General features: G+C 44.6%; 2 protein-coding genes across 4 annotated transcripts in view; one reads left to right on the top strand and one right to left on the bottom strand.

The window, feature by feature from the left end:
• wwox (WW domain containing oxidoreductase) overlaps window positions 1-17,960 on the top strand; it is a 306,560-nt gene extending 288,600 nt beyond the window's left edge. The window contains exon 9 of the mRNA XM_064313812.1: window positions 16,317-17,960. Within this exon, the coding sequence (XP_064169882.1) occupies window positions 16,317-16,505 (189 nt within the window). The 3' untranslated portion in view covers window positions 16,506-17,960. The remainder of the gene's footprint in view (window positions 1-16,316) is intronic.
• Window positions 17,514-18,364, bottom strand: part of LOC135242659 (transcription factor Maf-like) — a 279,764-nt gene continuing 278,913 nt past the window's right edge. For all 3 annotated transcript variants that reach the window (XR_010326410.1, XR_010326409.1, XM_064313818.1), the window contains one exon: window positions 17,514-17,905. The gene's annotated coding sequence lies outside the window, so the exon portion shown is untranslated. The remainder of the gene's footprint in view (window positions 17,906-18,364) is intronic.

Genomic DNA, 18,364 nt, shown 5'->3' with positions numbered 1-18,364 from the left:
AGTTTCCTGTATAACACTGCACCACTGCCGCCGAATATTGGTTCAAGTCATTTCAGTTTTATGTGGAGCATAAACCTGCTGGTCTCGAAACTCTCATATGTTGGATTTTGTTCTTTAGGAGCTGCGGTAATAATTTTTTTGGGAATATGCTTGTGTCACATGATCGTATTCCTGTACCAGGTCTTACTGCAGGGAGCAAAAGGAAATAGCTGGTTTGGAGAGGATGAGTCTAACTGTGGCCCTTGTTTATTCATGGTGGTGGCTGTGGTTCGGAGTATTCAAGCCCCAAGCGCTGTGCCTTATTGACCTTGAACCCTGGAGTGGAGCTAGCATGCCTTTATCTTGGACTTGATGTAATTGAGTTCCACTGTGGCATTTCTTTCATACAACCGCTATGTTCGAGGGGGGAAAAGTACATTAGGGGATAAATGGCAGGAATTTAGCCTTCCTCAAAGATCTTTCACAGAGGGCCGCACGGCCAATAAACTCCCACCTTCTCATGTATTATTCACCCATTTCATATTAATACCTGGACAGATACTGCTGCTTTAAAAAGAAGTCTGAGCCCATTTTCAAATGCAGAAAAGCCCTTTTAAATCTAATCCTCATGCAAGATTTCTCCCCCTTTTTACAACCAATTTTAATGAATAGATGTCCAATAAGAGCTTTTATTGTCTTAGCATATGTTGCTTTTATTAGATGAAAATAATTACGTTCTACGGATCACCTCGGAAGTCCTTTCGGAAGATAAAAATGAGATAGTTTCACAGTGGCTGCACAAGTCCTTCTGAGTTGGGTCGTTTTCCCCTTGGGTGCTTCTTGTCCTAACCCCCCCTTCCCCTCCTGATTAGCCCCCACCCCATCCTTTCTCCCTGGGAAAGACATTCATGCACACACACACACACACACACACACATACACACACACACCCTTTTCGCTTCACATTGAAGTGTGACAGGAGACACTTGACAACTGACACATACTTGATCTTATCGGGAGCGGGTGAAAATTCCAGCCCTTGACTGATGAGTGATTGTCACTTGAACATTGTTTATTCCCCCCGGAGCTTCATCATTCACCTCCCGACTGTTTTCTCGAAACGCTGTTTGCTTTGTTTTTTTGAGTTATTTCGTAAGGGCCGCGGACCGAGGGCGCTGACTGCACTGACGATGGCAGCCCATTACTTAGGCGCCAAATGGAGTCAAAAGTGCCTTTTAATTAACCTTGCAGCGCGGGGGTGCGATTCACTGCACCCTCTGCAGAAACGCTCTTCTCTCGTACACAGTGTGTATTTCACTCCGAGGGTGGTGCACACAGGGCGCAGTCCTCTTCAAGCTGAGGTTCCCCGCAGTGCACAAAGAGCCGGTGGTGCACGGTGGACAGTTTCATTTCTTATATTTCAAGGGTACGACTACATCACGTACGTCCCGATATTGGTAAAAACTAAACAAACACTTTCAGCATTTCCAGGGGGAAAAAAAGGGCTTGTGTTTTACAATGCGCAACATCCTGATAACTGGAGCAGCGGGGGGCCTGGCTTGTGCCACATACCCACGCTATTCCTGCTGCCCGCGGGGCAGTTTGTGGCGGCTTGCGTCGGGAGCCTCTCCGTGCCCTTTTGTGATTGGTCGCTTTACTGGAAACAGCACCGGCTTTCATTCCCGGTGTTCTAGATCATCATGTGGTGAGTACATCACGAAGGCCTCCCATTGTGTCCAGCGCATAATGATGTGAATTAAGGCAAACAATGACGGCCAGCTGGGCTGTATGTGATGTTCTCAGAGAGTGTTCACCGTCCTGTGGTGGGCGTCCGAGAGCATTCGATCACAGCTCGGTCTGGGACGGAGCAGTGGCAAAACAGGACAGTTTAACACACACAGTAAGACATCGATTCAGCTCCACACAGAGATAATCCAGAATATCACTCCGTGATCCAGATGGGCATCCTTTTCTATTACCCTTGGCTCATGCTTAACAAGTTCCCATAAGCTTACATTAGATGTGTCAAGTGATGGGTTCATCTGTGAAATCTGCACAGACTATGTGACATTGTGGATGATAGTTTTTTTATTGGATTTCCTGGTTGAGCTGTGTAGAGAATTTTTCCCCCCATTTTTGGTGTGTATTCTAGATTCTGAAGATCTGTGTAGTTTCATATCCATAGGGATTTTTAATGCTCATTGTCAATCTTTAAATGATTTTTAATTGGTCAGTTATTGTTAATGTGAGCATATGAATTAACTAAACTATTTTAGAATAATGTATATGAAAAGATACAAACAAGGAAAATTGTGCTTGTTCTTTTTTTTTTAGTTTAGTTTCGATTTTCTGCATACTGGTCATCTTGTTCTCTGAAATTCATGATTATTTTCATAATTTCGAGTCAGAGTGATACCGCGGATGCGAGGTTTCCTTCTTTCTTTTCTAAAAGCATTTAGGCCCCAGCGTGAACTAGTTTTCGAATGTGGTCGACATGAATGAAAAAGAAAGTGCTTACATTGTTTTCCCGTACCCTAAATGTACGAGACGCGTCGCATCGCAGTCGAAGGCGCGCGCGTGTGGTGCATTTTTCTGATTACACAGGCAGCGCGGGGCCGTGTGGAGGGAGCGCTCAGAAAGCTGTCTTCCATCATTTGGAAAAATGTAGATGAGAATTTGCTGACGGGTTGCCTTGACTTTGTTATTGAGCCTCCAAATTGATTACACCTAGGGGTATAATGAAACAACTAATTGAATGTGTCCTATCGTAGGGGATTTGGTTAAACTTACAAACTCAACCCCGCAGTGCGCGAGCTTTAATTAATGGGCAAAGTCTTTGATAACCTTCACAAAACAATTAAAGGAAGTGAGGAGAATCAAATAGGTAACCAGGATCCAGCACTCAGCCACAGTGTTCAAATCTGTTGTATTACTTTCTTTTTTTTTTTTTTTACTTCATCATCAATCTTATTCATATTCGTAATTTTAACAGTGCAATAATCCAATTATTCAATGAATAATGATGAAATATTTTACATAGAAGGTATATTGTAAGAAAATAGTCATAAAATCTAAATATTTACTATTCTTGTTTTATCAACTTTGTGTTTTTTTAAACCTACATATGATTTAATTCTAGCCATGACTAATTTTGTGGCCTTGCATTACTAAATGTTTTTAAACTACTCCTACGTGTGAGGTGAATCAGACTGAAAATGTTCTTACGTGTTACATCATTAAAATAGTCATTACCATTCCAAGGGAAATATACAAAACTTTTTTTGGTCATTGAAAAGTGTTTTTAACATACAGTACAAGTGTCAGAATCTTGTTCTTAGCTGGAATTACTCCTGTACTATTTGTTAAAACGGCTTACATTTTAGCTATTCTAAAGGTCCAGCCGGAAAATTCTTTGGGTCCAGTGTGGGACTGAATACATTTGGTGTGTGTGTGCGTGTGTGTGCTTGAGAGACAAAGAGTCCGCAAGGTTTGAGCCATTGGTTTCTACACCCCTGAACATATCATTATTACTCACCCTTGAAAATGGGAAAATGGTTTTGTGGAAATAGGGAAGCATGCACTCCACCATCACCTTAATGCCACTCTGGGGAGCCGGCTGCCTTTGTGGCACTATTACAAGGCAGTGCATGTTATAATGAAGGCGATTTTAATAGGATTTAATGCATATGGTGGGGCAAGGTCCTGCTGCCTTATGGCCCAGACGGAGGAATAAGAGTCTAATCATAAGGCTTCATTTACTGCTTGTCCTGTGCGGAGATTGATCATCTTTCATCTCCACTGTGTGCGGAGTCCCCCGATACTGGTAGCCAGGGACGTGAGGGACCGTCCCCCCCAGCGTGTGTGAGGACACTGATGGGACAGTCCCCCTGGCCTGTATGGTGCTGCAGTCTGGCAGTCGAATCCCCACAGAGTCGACTGGCATCTCCTGCTAAAACAATGATTTCAGTGCAGGGGGAGGTGCTATTTTGGCCTGGTACTGAATCATGATGATGCCAGGGCCAGCTGTGGCTGGCAAGCCTGCAGGATGCCATGTGACTCAGTCTTTTGCCCAGGGAGGGAGGGTTTCATTAGGCAGGGTGGCCCTGTCTCATTGTGCCTCCTGTCTGGCTTTGCCACTGTTTGAGTTTGAGTTCAGATGTGTACTACCGTTGTAAAGGCTGCTCAGATCCCCTTGTGGGCTGCTGTGTGAATTTAAGTGGGGACAGACAGTATGCACTGCAGAGCAGAGTGCCTGCCTGTCTACAGCAGTCTCCAGTGATGAGACACATTTACAAATATGACTGGAAATCTGAATTTTGGATAGAAGGAAACAGTCAGGGAAAATATTGCTTCAGTAATGTAGTGATGTGACGTATTGCTAAATACATAATACTTGGTTTAAATGACTACAGGCAAACCTAGTGACCTAATGGAACACAGTAATCAACATATTTATTCCTTTGATCATAAGTGGGTTCAGGAAGGATGTATATGTTTTTATGAAGAGGATTTTTTCCCCTCTTTCTCTCCTCTTCCTGTTCTTCCACTTATTGATGGTGAAAGATCCTAGAGCTAAATGTAATAATTTGGTGATCTCCTGAACCTAATTTTAACCACTAGTCCCAACACCATGTCCATGTTGAGCTTTAGGAACATTTGTGTGTTACATCTCTGGCTTATTATCTTAGTTTAGTCCTCAATTCATCTGAGAGGGCAGTTTCATTGTGGGGACTGCGTAGGAGTTCCTCTCGGTTCATGGTGACTTCTCATCGAATCCATTTCCCGTAAACGCATCCGGTTGTGCTTTTAATCACCAGTTGATATACTCCCTAAAACAGATATCTTTGCTGTAATTTCCAATGCCGAGCTAAGTGCAATAGCAGAAACCGCGGTCTGGAAAATGGAGTAGTCGTACTAGGAAAAGGTGTAAAGACTCCCAACAAAGTCTTCTCTTGTCCTTTGTGTGTGTGAGAGACACTCAAGTAATGACTGTGTTCCAGAGTGGAGGGATGTGCTCAGATGTTTGGAAATGATCCATAGTCATGACTGTATTCCAGAGTGGAGCGATGTGCTTAGATGTTCGGACATGGTCCATAGTCATGACTGCGTTCCAAAGTGGAGAGATGTGCTTAGCGTGAAACACTTGGACCCCTCTAAAACACTGACAGCATTTGGATACCTGTCTGTGGCTCTGGTCCATGTCAGTGGAGTGAATATAGCGTCAGTGTTGTCGTTATTGCATCAGTGCTGTCAGTGCACTTTCACAAGCCACTGCCAAATGGAGGACATTGTCTGTGGTCCTCGCTAACTTTTGTGAAGCAGATTATTTGTTCTGAAGATATTTTCCTGAATATTTAAAGTTTTGGTTCAGTTTCTGCATTGAAGCAAAAAAAAAAACACATGATCCAGATTAACTACTTATAATTATTAAATACTTCTGCCACAGGAGTGTAAAATATATTTATAATTGTATTAAAATGGTGCTACAAACAAGAACAATTTTAGGTAGGGAGTTTATATTGTGTGTGTGCTAAAGATAAGAAAAAGGCCGTTTCTGGCTCTGGCGAGTGGAAAATCAGTAACTTGGAAAAAAAAAAAAAAAAATGCTAACAGCCAGTATTCAGGCCCGGAGCAAATGCAAATCTCACGCAGAGTTCTCTTAATTCTCCTTTAACCTGCATTATTTACCGGGAAGCGCTCCCTGGCTCCCCTCGCCCTCTCTCCCTGACCTCCTAGCAGGCTGCGCAGTTTGAAGAGAAGTGCTGAAAGCATAGAGTTTCCGTATTGTTTGCTGCCTGATTCACATACGGGCCTGTTTACTTAGTGACAGTGTACATTATCATTGTCTGCCTCTGGAGGGCAAGAAGCAGGAGGCCTCTCTCTCTGAAAGGCCATTGATTCCAGCCATTATTCATCTGTTTTGCAGGCTTCCACTCGCTTGCGGCTTTCTGGTTGAGCAAATTAGCCTGAAGTGGAGTGTGTTTTGTTGCTTAAATCCTTTCCCACCTGGTTCATTGGACACGCTGAATGGCGGTGCGGCTGAACTGTCTGTCACTGGGGCTGTTTATCTGGCCCCGGCTGTCACTCAGGCCTCTCCACACAGCTGTGCGGAGCACGCTCAGATGGGCCGCCGGCTCGCTAAAACCCGGGGCTGCTGAGTGCTAAGGTAAACAAAAGGACCTGAGCACAGGGCCCTGGTAGGATGGCCTCTTCACATAATCACCGGGGCTTAGAAAGTTCTTCGCCTGCTATCTCGCTCGAAATGGAGCATTAACTCTTGGAAGGCGCACCGCGCCCGAGCGTGCCAACATACTGCACGGCAGCGGCTGAGAGAGAGAGTACAGTGAGGTATTGTGGAAAAGGAGTGCCTTTATGTTAGGGAGGGGGGTGCTAGGGGCTGGTGGTTGGGGGGGCGGGCAAGGCTTATTAGGGTTCAGTACTTATCTGTCTCCAGTCTCCTGGCAGGGTCCTTGGTGAAAGTAGTTACTAGTTCACTTGTAGTAACTAGATTGTATTAATACTTTACCGAGCAGTTGAATTGCTCTTGCTACTGTGAATTTTGATTTTTTTTAAAATAATTTATATTGGTGTATTTTATACATTTAAATGTCTCAATGAAGGACCAGAAGCATTCTTTTAATCAGCAAAAGGTACTTTAAAAACATTTGTGTATGTAACCCATCACTTTTGAGTGATTTGTACGACATTTCTACAAAGGGCAAATTACTTGGCAATGTTCGCTTGTTTTTGCAAAATGGGCGACAATATATGTAGTGATTATCTGTATGTGAGGTGCAGCACATGTTCACAATCATTTTAATGTAAATATAGCATCAGTGAATCCAAAGCATTAAACACAAATAATAAGGGTATTCTTGTTACAATGATTATTTATTAAATTTAAAATATCTTTAGCACAGATTAAAAATCAGACACTTCCATCTATCATGATCGCCATGGGTCTTACATGATTGAAAATAAACATTCCTAAAAAACAGTCCCTATCCAGTCCAACATTTCCTTCCGGGTATAATATCTATTGCCTAGTCCAACATTTCATAATGTACATTTCAGTCCTTAGGGCTGAGGCAAATCTTACCACGTAGCAACCAATTCAAGTAAAGACCGTGCTGTAAAGTTAATGGTGTATTTTCAGATCTGAGCGGCGTGACTAAGGTCCAGTCTCAGAAATTAACAGTGCCCTGTATCGAACTGATTTTGCTCAGGATTCACTCAATTAAATAAAACTAGGCTTCGCTTACACCCCTCCTCCCTTTATTAATCACGTTTTTGAGTAAGAAACATAAATGTGCCAGTTAAAAATAGTACAATTTAAAGCTGGTGAAATTTGGTTTTGGTTATATACATCAAACGGCGGCTGAACACGGCCTTTTGCAAATACATACATAAACCCCACGTATAGTTTCTTTTCTTTATTTTGCTTTTTTTATTTTTATAATTATATTTCCATGGTATAACGTATGGGAATTAACTGTTGATGGCATTGACAAATTTACATTGAATTGTTAAATTGCGGTGCTATGCTTAGGGGTGTGTAATGAGACTGAGGAACTACAGGGCAATGGTAAATGGGTATCAGAGACTGGGGCTCTTCTCCGTTCCTGACTCTCTACCCAAGTGCTCTCGTTAGGATGGACTCTTTCTCTTTTCCGGTTTTGCCTCAACCCTACCTTTACTAATGTGAAGACAGGTAACAAGAAACATGAGCGTACACACTGGGAGAATGACAGGCAAAGAAAAGGAACCACCTAAGTAGGAAAACATTAACAACTAAGACATTTTTATCCCCAATGATCTGAAGTCGTTTGACAAACAGTATCTTTTTTTTTTTTTTTCTTGTTTGATTTTTTTATTTTTTATTTTTTCAGCACATGCCATTATGAGACTTCTGGATTATTATAAAAGTACCTGAAAGAATTGCTAGAATATCAGCATGCATAGCTGTTAGTTATTTACACCCTATTTACAAGAGATGGGGCCACAAACAGAATGTTGTATGGTTTAGGTTCTCTTGTTTTATTTACAGCTCTAGTTAGCAGGAGAAAAAGGCGGCTTCATACAGATGTTGAATATTCATCACATGCATATAAAGAGATTGTTTGCATGACTGAACGCAACCTTTTTTTTTTTCTTTTTTTTAAAGATATAACCTATGTCCAACATTTTTTTAATTCTGTTCCCCTATGCTAAGGAATAGCATGTTACTGTTTACTTTGTGTACTACTCTCTATGAGAACTGAGGGCCAGGACATGTTCATTTACAGTGGCCACATTAAACTCTGCTACTAAAGCAACAGGACATACTATAGAGCACTATGAACTAGTAAGGTGCTGGTGAGTGGCATTAATCTAAGTCATTCTCATCACATGAACCGCGGGCCAACAGACACCCATCTCTCTCCACATAGGCCTGTGTTGCTGTCATTAATTATGGAAGCTGTATAAATGAGGCAGGATGTACTGATGAAATATTAACTGAATGGGTGGCGTCGAGCACCCTTTGAATTATGAGGTTCAGTCTGTTGGCCTAAGATTCTGCACGAGTACACACGGCACGTACGAACACAACACCAAAGTGCCTGGCTCAACCAGGACCCCCGTAGTCTTCTCCCCCTGTCTCCAAAAACGTCCTTGCGTTAGCTTGAAATGAACGGTACTATTACTGGTTATTTATTGCAAAAATACGTCTACTGTATTAGTCTTATTGTTGGCGTCGTATATCACTTCATTGCTATCTTATATAAGTTTGTGTTGTAAATGGAAGACATTGATCAAATCCCAGGCCACTGGATTTAGCCTGAGCTGTGGACCAAGTTATTGCGGTTGTTAAAGCTGTTTCTCTGAAAGCAGGTGACGGTAATTATTTCTCACCCCTACTGTTAGGCCCGAATGCTGGGATGCCAAAGGCGTTGGTTTGTTTTGGGATCTGTGTCTCAGCAGGATCGTTTGGTGTGGTGCTTTGGCTTGTTCATCTTGGATATTGCTGCAGCCAGGGTTGGCACGACCAGATCTCACCGCGTCCCGAGGAAGTCTACTACCAGAGAGAAAGGGACTGCCTGAGTACCCATCTTTGAATCGGGATGTCTGTCGTGGCCCGCAAACAAGCCGACTGTCTGGGCTGTGAGTTGCAGTGCCATTGGTCCACTTGCAGTGGTCAGCCCGTACAGTCCCTCCCCCTATCTTTGCTACTAGCGAGTGTCAGCCTCTACAGAACAACAGGCATGAATCGTTAACCACAGTGTCATAGCCACCTCAGTCCGCTAGGTACAACTACATTGACAGCGAGAGATCTTATTGATAACATGGCAATCTTAAGTGATTAATAGACAAACGGCTGTGCTGTCAGACAGATAACAGTGCGGCCATGCTGTACATTTCAACGTGATTACACAAAAAACGCTTGAGGTTGAATTACTACCATCAGTGGTAACACAACCAACCCCTGTGTGTGTTTCTCTCTGTAAACAGTGCCAATTAGGACCAGTTGGGTTTCATACTGGGGTATAAAAAAAAAAAACGCAGAGGATTTCACAGCCCTGCTTTTGATGAATGGCAGCGGCGTGTGTGGCGCGGCATGCTAATGCGTTATCTCATAAAGCTTATCACCGACAGGGGTCGTCCGGGTCAAGTGACAAGGGGTAGCGCTAAACAGCAATAAGACGCGGCTCCTTTTGGTTCAGCTCACAATTCCTCATGCATCTTTTAGCAATCGCAGCGCCTCGCCGGGCTCTGGGGCCAGCAGCGCCGAGCTTTTAGAATGCCCGCATTCCCAGCAGCCGCAGAGATTAAATAAAAATTACGAACAATTTTACGATAAAGCGGGTTCCGCGAATTATTACAGTTTCCGGCTGTGAACGTCCAACGTCCTAAATCTGCAAGGTCGCCCATCATTTAAATATATTTTCATTATATTTAATTAATCGGTATATTTATCACAGAACATGTCATTCAGTCATACAGATGATGACAGCCTCCGTTGCAAAATATGTTGTTTTTTTTAATAATTAAAAATAACAAATTAAACGTAAGATCATTCGCTGACCTCAATTTTATTACGGGGACTACTCTTTTACGTCAGCTAAGGGGAAACATAAATATCTCAGAATAATTAGACGGTTCTCTGTAGCTGATCTGGCACTGTTGAGGTTTCCACTGGCCCCAGTGCTGTGTAATAATCATTCTGTTGAAGAATTGAGAGGACGTATAGATTCGCCAGCTGCTATGGAACACTCTGTTCTCCTGAGAGGAAGAGGGGAGATTTCTGGCCTGCGCCGTTTCACCGATTTAAGACAGGATTATATCCTTTTTTCCCAGTGTGAACTGCTCGATGCCCCCCCGCCGTGCTCAGATCAGTACACTCACCGCCGCCCCCGATGACTCACGTCTTGTCATCGCTGCTATTTCGGGATATTTCGTAACGTGTTGTACAGGTGGCCAGGGTGACTCAATCCCTGTCCGCAGGCCCAGTCCCGCGGTAGTGATTTTAAGCTGTTGGGACACCACAGTCCAACCAAGCGGAAAAGGCCCAGTATCTCCTTCCTCTCCGACAGAACTGATCTCATTTCACACACGCAGAATACACCGATATCATGAACTTTAATGTAGACACTTTTAGTCCGATAAACATCTTTTTTAAAACGCGGTCTAGGTCTCTTTCCCCTCCCTTTCTGTGTTTGAGGGCTTAAATCAAGCTGTCAGAAACCAGATTGTGCATTTAAACAGCACCGGCTGAAAAGCCACCTGCTCGGTGTCTGCGGCAATTAATTCATCTCATTTATTTATTTCTTTAATGAAGACTTGAACATTCAGGATGTGTCTTCCCCCCACCCCCCCCCCAAAACCAGCCAATTTGGAAATTGAATGATCCCAGTAAACGAATTGGTCTTCGTGTTGCAGAGTTATTTAACAGTGTGTGGTTTGCCCTTCTCCTTCGATAGCAGGCTATCACGGTGAGATTCAGACAGGTTTCACAGCTCAGCCCAAGACCAAACGCAATTTGGACACGATTACAACAACAGAATAAAAAGGCGGTCAGTGGTCTAGTGCTGTCTTTTCCGTAAGCAGGAGTTTGAGACCATTGGGCTAATCTGCTTCTTTCCAAGCCACCAAATCTCCTTGAAAGACTATCCTAGCTTTGTAAGGGTTAAACCGCTTAAGAACGGTTTCTTCTTCATTCCAATCCAGTGACTTGCTGGGGGACGGCAGCTTTACAATTAAATTATTCACAAGATCCATTAGCTCTGTATAATCTTAGCCATGCTACCCTTTCCTCTGATCATTAAGGCATTATAATTTCCCCCTTTTTTTCCAGTGATGGCTAGGTTTGTTGCTCCAGACTGAAATGGAATGTTCTAGTAGGTGCAGCGGATTCCAGCGTACTGTTACTGTATATCTTAGCTTTATGGCCTGTAACGGCTCTTCAAAATTACAAAAGCATTACTTAAATAATTAAATCGGTACAAATTATTCATGACACTAAAAGATCTGGAAAAAAAATGTTTTGGTGTTAATTAGTCATGTGTGTGGGAATTTATGATTTTATTTATTTGGAGAAAGCCGTTTATTTCTCGGAATACTGGATGAAATTCCTAGGAAAGCATGCGTTTCAGGAAGGGATTGTAGATGACACACATATCGTTGCGCTCAGAGGCGTTGTAAAAGCACAGGGGTAGATTTGTGCGTTTGATTGGTGAGGGGTTGATTTACTGCAAAATGAGAATTAAATGTGTGTGTGTGTGTGTGTGTGTATGTGTGGCGGGGGGTCTGGCTTAGCGATGGGTCTTAATCCTGTGACCTCCTGGACCCTCCTTCCCCAACGTCGTCTGTCTGCATACGAGCGGCTCTTAATCTTTGCGCCAATGTCAAAATGCTTGGTAAGCTGGGCTAATTAATAGAGTGGTCTCTGCCCGCAATGAGAGCGACATGTGTTCAGTGGGCGGTACCTGTGCATTATCATTCGTACAAAAGGGGGCAGGTTTCTTTCTGCTTTGTCCTTGGTGGTGTGCGCGGCAATCTCAAGACCGTTCCAGGAGCTGAGGTCAACTCTTAAGCCCCTGGCGCCGTGGCAGCAGGGGGCAGGGGGCAGGGGGTTAGGGGGCAGGAGAGCGGATGATGGGGTGGCAGGGGCGTGGGGGGTGGGGACTGTGTCAGTGCTGCCAGGCTCTTCTCTGCTGGCTGTGCTGTGCTGTGCCATTCTAAGGGCTACAGCACTGAGGCCAGTCAGTATGAGATAGCAAGGGCATGGAAACCATTATTCCGCTGTGCTAAATGCTGTCCAATTAGCTCACTTTTCCACAACGCTGTGTAACAAACTGCCACTTTCACACAGTGCCACCCCGTTACACTGCTGAACCTCACAGTCCACCACTGCTCACTTTGCAACCCAGGATCCATTCAGAAAAATAAAACACAGGCTGAATCCTGCTGGATTCAGTTAATATAACTACGATTCGAATAAGAGTCTCAGTAATAGAGTTCTTAATTACAAATATTCAACTTAAATTTTTAGCTGCATTGACACATGAACCCAGTGTCCGACACACAAATGAACATACCCCAGTATGAATATATATATTTGAAACACTTTGATCATGAACTGTCCTCAGAGCATACATTGAAATCTTCCTCTTAGGTTTGTAAAAATTAGTACATGTTGGGATTAACAGCACAGATCTCATTATGACTGAGTTTGTAAAAAAGCTCTTGGTGAAAATTTAAAAGATGTTTAAAATTCAGCTTTGTGGCCACTCAATCCTGCCGGCGTCTGCAGCTACTAGTCGTTTGCATTTTATTTTATTTTCTTTTCCTTAAAATTCTTTCAGAAAATGCCAAGCGTATGTGTGATTAGAGTACTGGCCGGTGTGCGGTAGACGTTAGCACGCGGGGGCTCTGAGGGGCGAGGGACCAGGCCCTCTCGCGAACAGAGGCGCGGGAGCGGCGCTCGCGGCTAGGCAGGCGCTAAGCGCCACAGTGCCGGCCCCGGCGACGCCCCGGCGTCGTCCCGGCGACGTCCCTAATAAAGAAGGACAGCGGCTCTGTCGGCGAGAGAGAGAGAGAGCGGTAATTTATTAAGCGTCCCTAACCTTTTCCTGTGCGGGCGGGACGGTGCGGGCTGACGAATGGCATGTGAAGCAGCGTGATGGTGCCTTATTACTCGGACCCTCTTTGCTTAATCCAAAAACGAGATTCCCAGGTAATTTCGCGTACGCTAAAAAGATTGATGGAGCGGCGCGCCGCGACAGCTTGCAAATGTTTGGGCGGACAGGGGGCGGCGTCGAAGGCTGATTAAATGGAAAGAGCGCGTGCCTGCGACTGTGGGGAAGGGTGCTGCACGGGGGGTGGGGTGGGGTGGGGTGGAGGGGGGGCAGATCTGGATCTGAAATCCACCCCCCCATCCCCCCATCCCCTGGTGTATCTATCATTTTAATTTACCCCATGCCTGCCACAGATTACACCGCTCTGACCCGCGGTTACAATTGCAAATTTTATTTATTTCTTTTTTTTGGCACACGGAACAGTTCCACTGCAGCGCTCGTCCCGTCGCACGCACCGCACGAGATTCCTATTTCCTGAAAAGCCGAAGACGCACACACGAGTCACGTGACCCAGGACCATCAGTCTGGGGCCGGCGCTTTGATGTGAGGTGAAGGGCCAGTCGGTGATTGATCGTGATGTGCACTATCTAATATCTCGCCGCGTCGCGCGACCTCTCGCCGACGTCCATGTCGGTGGCGGAAAGGAAAAGCGCGTACCTATTTACACGGCTCTGGCTGCCTGAAAGCTCCATTTTGCGCGACTTTGAAATGAACTACTCCTTTTTAAACGGGGAGATGCGGTGGCTCTGCATAGTATGTGACTGCACACTGTGTGTCGGGAAGGTTGAGTGACATTTTTACCCATTAGTATTTCCTGCCTTCTGAACGCGTATTAACTTATCACAGCGAAAACAGGTAAGTGACTGTAGAGGCATCCTTTTGATGTTGTGTTTATTGACACGTTGACCAAAGGAAAGAAAAGGAATGCACACTTCAAAAGAATTTTTTTTTTTTTTTAATCTGGCACACAGACTACCTAAAGAGAGAAGTCTGTTCACCAAACCGCGGCCACGTATTCTTTCTTCCTTCAGCAGTGTATCGAAGTCTGTCCGCCTCTCTCCCTCCCTCTTTTCTCTCTCTCTCTTTCTCTCTGTCACAGGGACAGCCAGCTTGGATTGCAGCTGGTTTTCAGTGCTCAAATGAGGCTGTAGCTTTGTACTGGCTTGTTAAAAGGCTTCCATCAGTGGAGCTCTCTCAATGACTGCCAGGCGATTACTATAAATATTGGCCTGCAGTTTTTAGATCAGTGCTTGGCCCATGTTATTTGAAGATAAAGAACAAGCTTATTTCATGTGCATCCTATAGAAGTCAACTTTATCCTGAAATTCTTGTGAAGCTGTCTTAGCGGCTTTCTGAAAGCGTGAGAACATGAAAGACGCGTCTCATATTCGGGCTCTCAGCTTAATTCTCTCTGACGTTTTTTTTTTTTAACCACTGAAATGTTTAAAATTCTCAAATTCGCTCGAATGCCCAATGCAAATTCTGCGGTGATGGGTGGGGATGCATCAAGTGGCCAATAACATGGCGTGAGCGTTTCAATGTGAGAGACTGTGATGTCGTGGTAACCCCAGATCTTCTCAATTGTAAAATTCAACCAGTTAACATTTGCCACCTATTTCAGAGAGAGTAGGAGGGTAGGGGGGGGAGGGGGCGTGTGCACAAAACTTGACCCGATCTGCAATATCAAGGACTAAAATCGTCACCCACAGGGACAGTGCAAGGACACAGATATTTGACCTCTAGTTACAACACCTGGTTCAACTTACATTACAGTCAGATTACTACAGAGGTGACTACTTGGGGAAACAGTTAAACATGTCCATGCAACATCATTGAGATATGATTTACAGCACGGCTGATCTCGTACAGCGCTTGAGTCTCAGTTCAAAGGAGCTTGGGAGCACTTACTTCCCTCGCTGGGTTTGAGGAGTTTTTTTTTTTTTTCCTTTTTCTTTCTTTCTTTCTTTCTTTTCTTTCCTTTCTGAGGGCCGCTAGGACAAGAGCGAGAGGCCGGCCGTTTAAAAAAAAAACAAAAAAAAACAACAACAACAAAAAATAAAAAAACAGCGTCTGATGCCGGCCCCTCCTCCGCCCCGGTCTCAACTCTCTTCTGAAGGAAGCCCGCGGCGGCGTTTAGCCTACACTGGTGTAAACTCAACTCAGCTTCTCGTCAATTCAACCTTGTCATGATGTCTGCTCTCCTCCTCAGCCGAGCAGTCCTTTTCTGCCTTGGCAGCCGCCATTGACTCAGTGAGATGTGTAAATCCCTTTGACACGAGATGAATAGACGGTTTTGGCAACGTGCCCTGCTGCACTCTGTATGGCAGCACTTAATTGGAGCACCCAGCTTCATTTTTTGGCAGGGTATTTGTAAAACATCAAAGATGCCAGATTACACTTCTCATCAAATTACTTATGGGGCATTTTACCCTGCGTTTTTGCCTAAGAGCTTGGAGCTGAATCTTTTAGGAAAATAAGGAAATGCACCAGTGTTTCTGTCTTTGTGTTTGGCTTTTTTGTTCTGTTGTTTTTTCCCCGAAGCCTAATTTAGTCAAAGAGCCTCAGAGAATGTCGGGTGCATATGAAGCTTGAATCTCAACATTGGAAAGAAGAGAGGAGGAAAAAAAAGAAAGCTTTTATAGAACCCATTGTGTGCTCATTCAGAATGAGACTGGGGCTCTTCTGTCCACACCATTACAAACCTCTGTCTGCATTTTTATAATAATACTCTGCTTATCTACATATCGGCGTGCAGATTGCTGATAGCCATATCTCCTGTACATACTGAATATATATACAAAGCCATTTCCCAATGGTAGTTCCTTTTGTGTGTTTTTTTTTTTTTCTTCTTCCCATTACCAGGGGCCTGGCTGAATCTGTGTTTGCAGGGAGCTCTCAGCTCTTGGGTCATGCAGGAAGGGCTGTCGGTCAGGGGCTGCGTTCGTAGGAAGTGCAGATAAAGGAGATCCCACAGGGGAAGGGGGGAGTTGGGGCGGGGCGGGGTGGGGGCGGAGATGCTTTTAGGGAGTTTGTTGGGGTTTTTGGGGTTCCATGCTGCACAGCCCTTGCTGAAGCTCTTCCGTTTCAGTAACCACGGCGACGTTCGGATGTCCCATGTTCGTGTCGTGTGTGTGTGAGAGCGTTTACGTGTCGCCTCGGTCTTCCTCGGCCGCGCGAAGCGTCCACGCTAACCGTGCGTTCCTCTGCTCTTGCCTTTTTCAGCAACAGGGCGCGGCCGCCAGCGTGTACTGCGCCGTGGCCCCGGAGCTGGAGGGGCTGGGCGGGATGTACTTCAACAACTGCGTCCGCTGCCCGCCGTCCGCCGAGGCCCAGAGCGAGGCCGCCGCCGCCGGCCTGTGGGAGCTGAGCGAGCGGCTGGTCCGCGAGAAAGCCGGGGCAGGGGCCCTCTAACGCCCCGGTCCACACGCAGCCAGCCGCGGAGGAAGACAAAAAGGAGGGGAGGGGAGAAAGGAGGACGAGGAGGTCGGGGGGTTGGGGGGTGGTGGTGGTGGTGGGGGTGGTGGGGGTGGTGGGGATGAGGGGGGCGTTAACACGGATGTGTACTGTACTGTACAAGAAAGCTGCCAACCCTGGATCTTATCCAGGCATATGGTGTAGAGGTTTCCATGCCCCTTGGATACAGATTAAATAGCGTTAAGTGAAATCGCTGCAGTCGCGAGACAGTCAAAATGTTAAGCGCTGCTGGGAAATGGGACCGTGGCAGGTTAGAAGGGACGCCGTCTCTCCCTCCCTCCTTTACCCCACTCCCCTCAGTGTCTCTAGAGCTTGTACTGGCTGCGTGTCTCGCCTTGGGAAAATGCCTTCGGCCGACTGGTGTTTCCAGCATATTTATCGTTTTCTTTTTAAAGTAAGATGTTCTTGTGTTAACACCCACAGATTCCCCAGAAGGGGCCCTGTTTGCTTTGAGTTGAAACTATTTTTATTAATGGAATTCCACCCGTACGGGTCCAAATCTTCTTATACTCTTTTGAGGAGAAAATAAATTTAAAGAACGCTATTCAATTTTAGTTGTCTATATCTGTAGTTGTATAGCAATACAGATATAGAAAACGTTGAAATTTCTTCTTACTACGGAAGATAAAAGGAAATTGACGATGCAAACAGGCTTGAGTGTATGCACTATATACAGAAAAGAGAGCTCTGGTACATATTTGAGTTTGATCCACCTGAAGAATCCAATATGAATTAAATCCTGTACATCTGGTTGTTTGGTTCTACTGTACATTTATATCGAGTGTTGAGTTAATGTGCTAATGTGTCAGGACATTAGAAAGGAAGACTTGTTGATGTTGTTGTATTTCATTATGCAAACTGTCAAGACTAAGGACTCCCAACCTACATTTTCTTAATAAAAAAGTCAAAAACTCGGAGAAAGAATAATACTAATTACAAGTAAAATGCTTTTGAGGGATTATATTGGGTCAAAATTGTATCCACAGCAATAGATGGTGCCAGAGAGAGTTAAGTTAGTCTTCTTCTGGGATTTTGTCTCCGCTCGCTGAGGCACGGAGAAGTCTTTTTTTTTTTTCTTTTCTGATCTTAATCAAACATGCGTAGATATTTTCACTTTAAGAGAAGTCCTTCACTATTTTGTCGTCGCCGATGTCGTCTTGATTTAGTCTTTAGAAAAGAAATGGAGTCGGAGGGAAAAGTGAAGCAGAGAGGCAGAGTAGGAGGAAGCGCTGAAGGGTGTCTCCGGGGGTGATGTCATCATTCTTAAATGTTGTGCTTTGTGGCAGTCCTGATGCCATTGGTTGCTCTAAGCCGTCAGCAATCTGTTGTAATGTTTTCTGCAAAGACAGAGAAAGAGGATACATTAAAACCCATTACTCACGAAACCCAAAAGTTCTCTTGTCTTTTTTTTAATGAAATAAAAATGGGGGGGAAAAAAACAGTTTAGTGGATGACATAGCTGACTGCCACCAAATCTAATAAGCTCTTCAGAAATACACTGGTGATGACGCAGAGCGAGTCAGTATGGTTTCTCCATTCATAACGTCTCCAGCATAAACAGTGATGTTATACACAGTAGGAGGGTTCGACAAGCCTGATATTAACAACACTGACTGGCCAACAGCTTTCATGGAACGGGGGAAGTTGTCATGCTGATCCGTTAAAACCCCATTGGATTATTACATGCATTTTCCCCATCTTTCTTACCAGTCATTTCCCTCGGCCAAAAACATTACATCAGTCTTACATTCTCTACGATACTGCTCAGTCCACTTTCACAGCTTCCAAACTGAATC

The sequence above is a fragment of the Anguilla rostrata genome, chromosome 16 (genome assembly GCF_018555375.3).
Source record: "Anguilla rostrata isolate EN2019 chromosome 16, ASM1855537v3, whole genome shotgun sequence".
Taxonomy (NCBI): domain Eukaryota; kingdom Metazoa; phylum Chordata; class Actinopteri; order Anguilliformes; family Anguillidae; genus Anguilla; species Anguilla rostrata.
The sequence above is the reverse complement of the archived record's forward strand: the minus strand, read 5'-3'. Positions and strand labels throughout refer to the sequence as shown.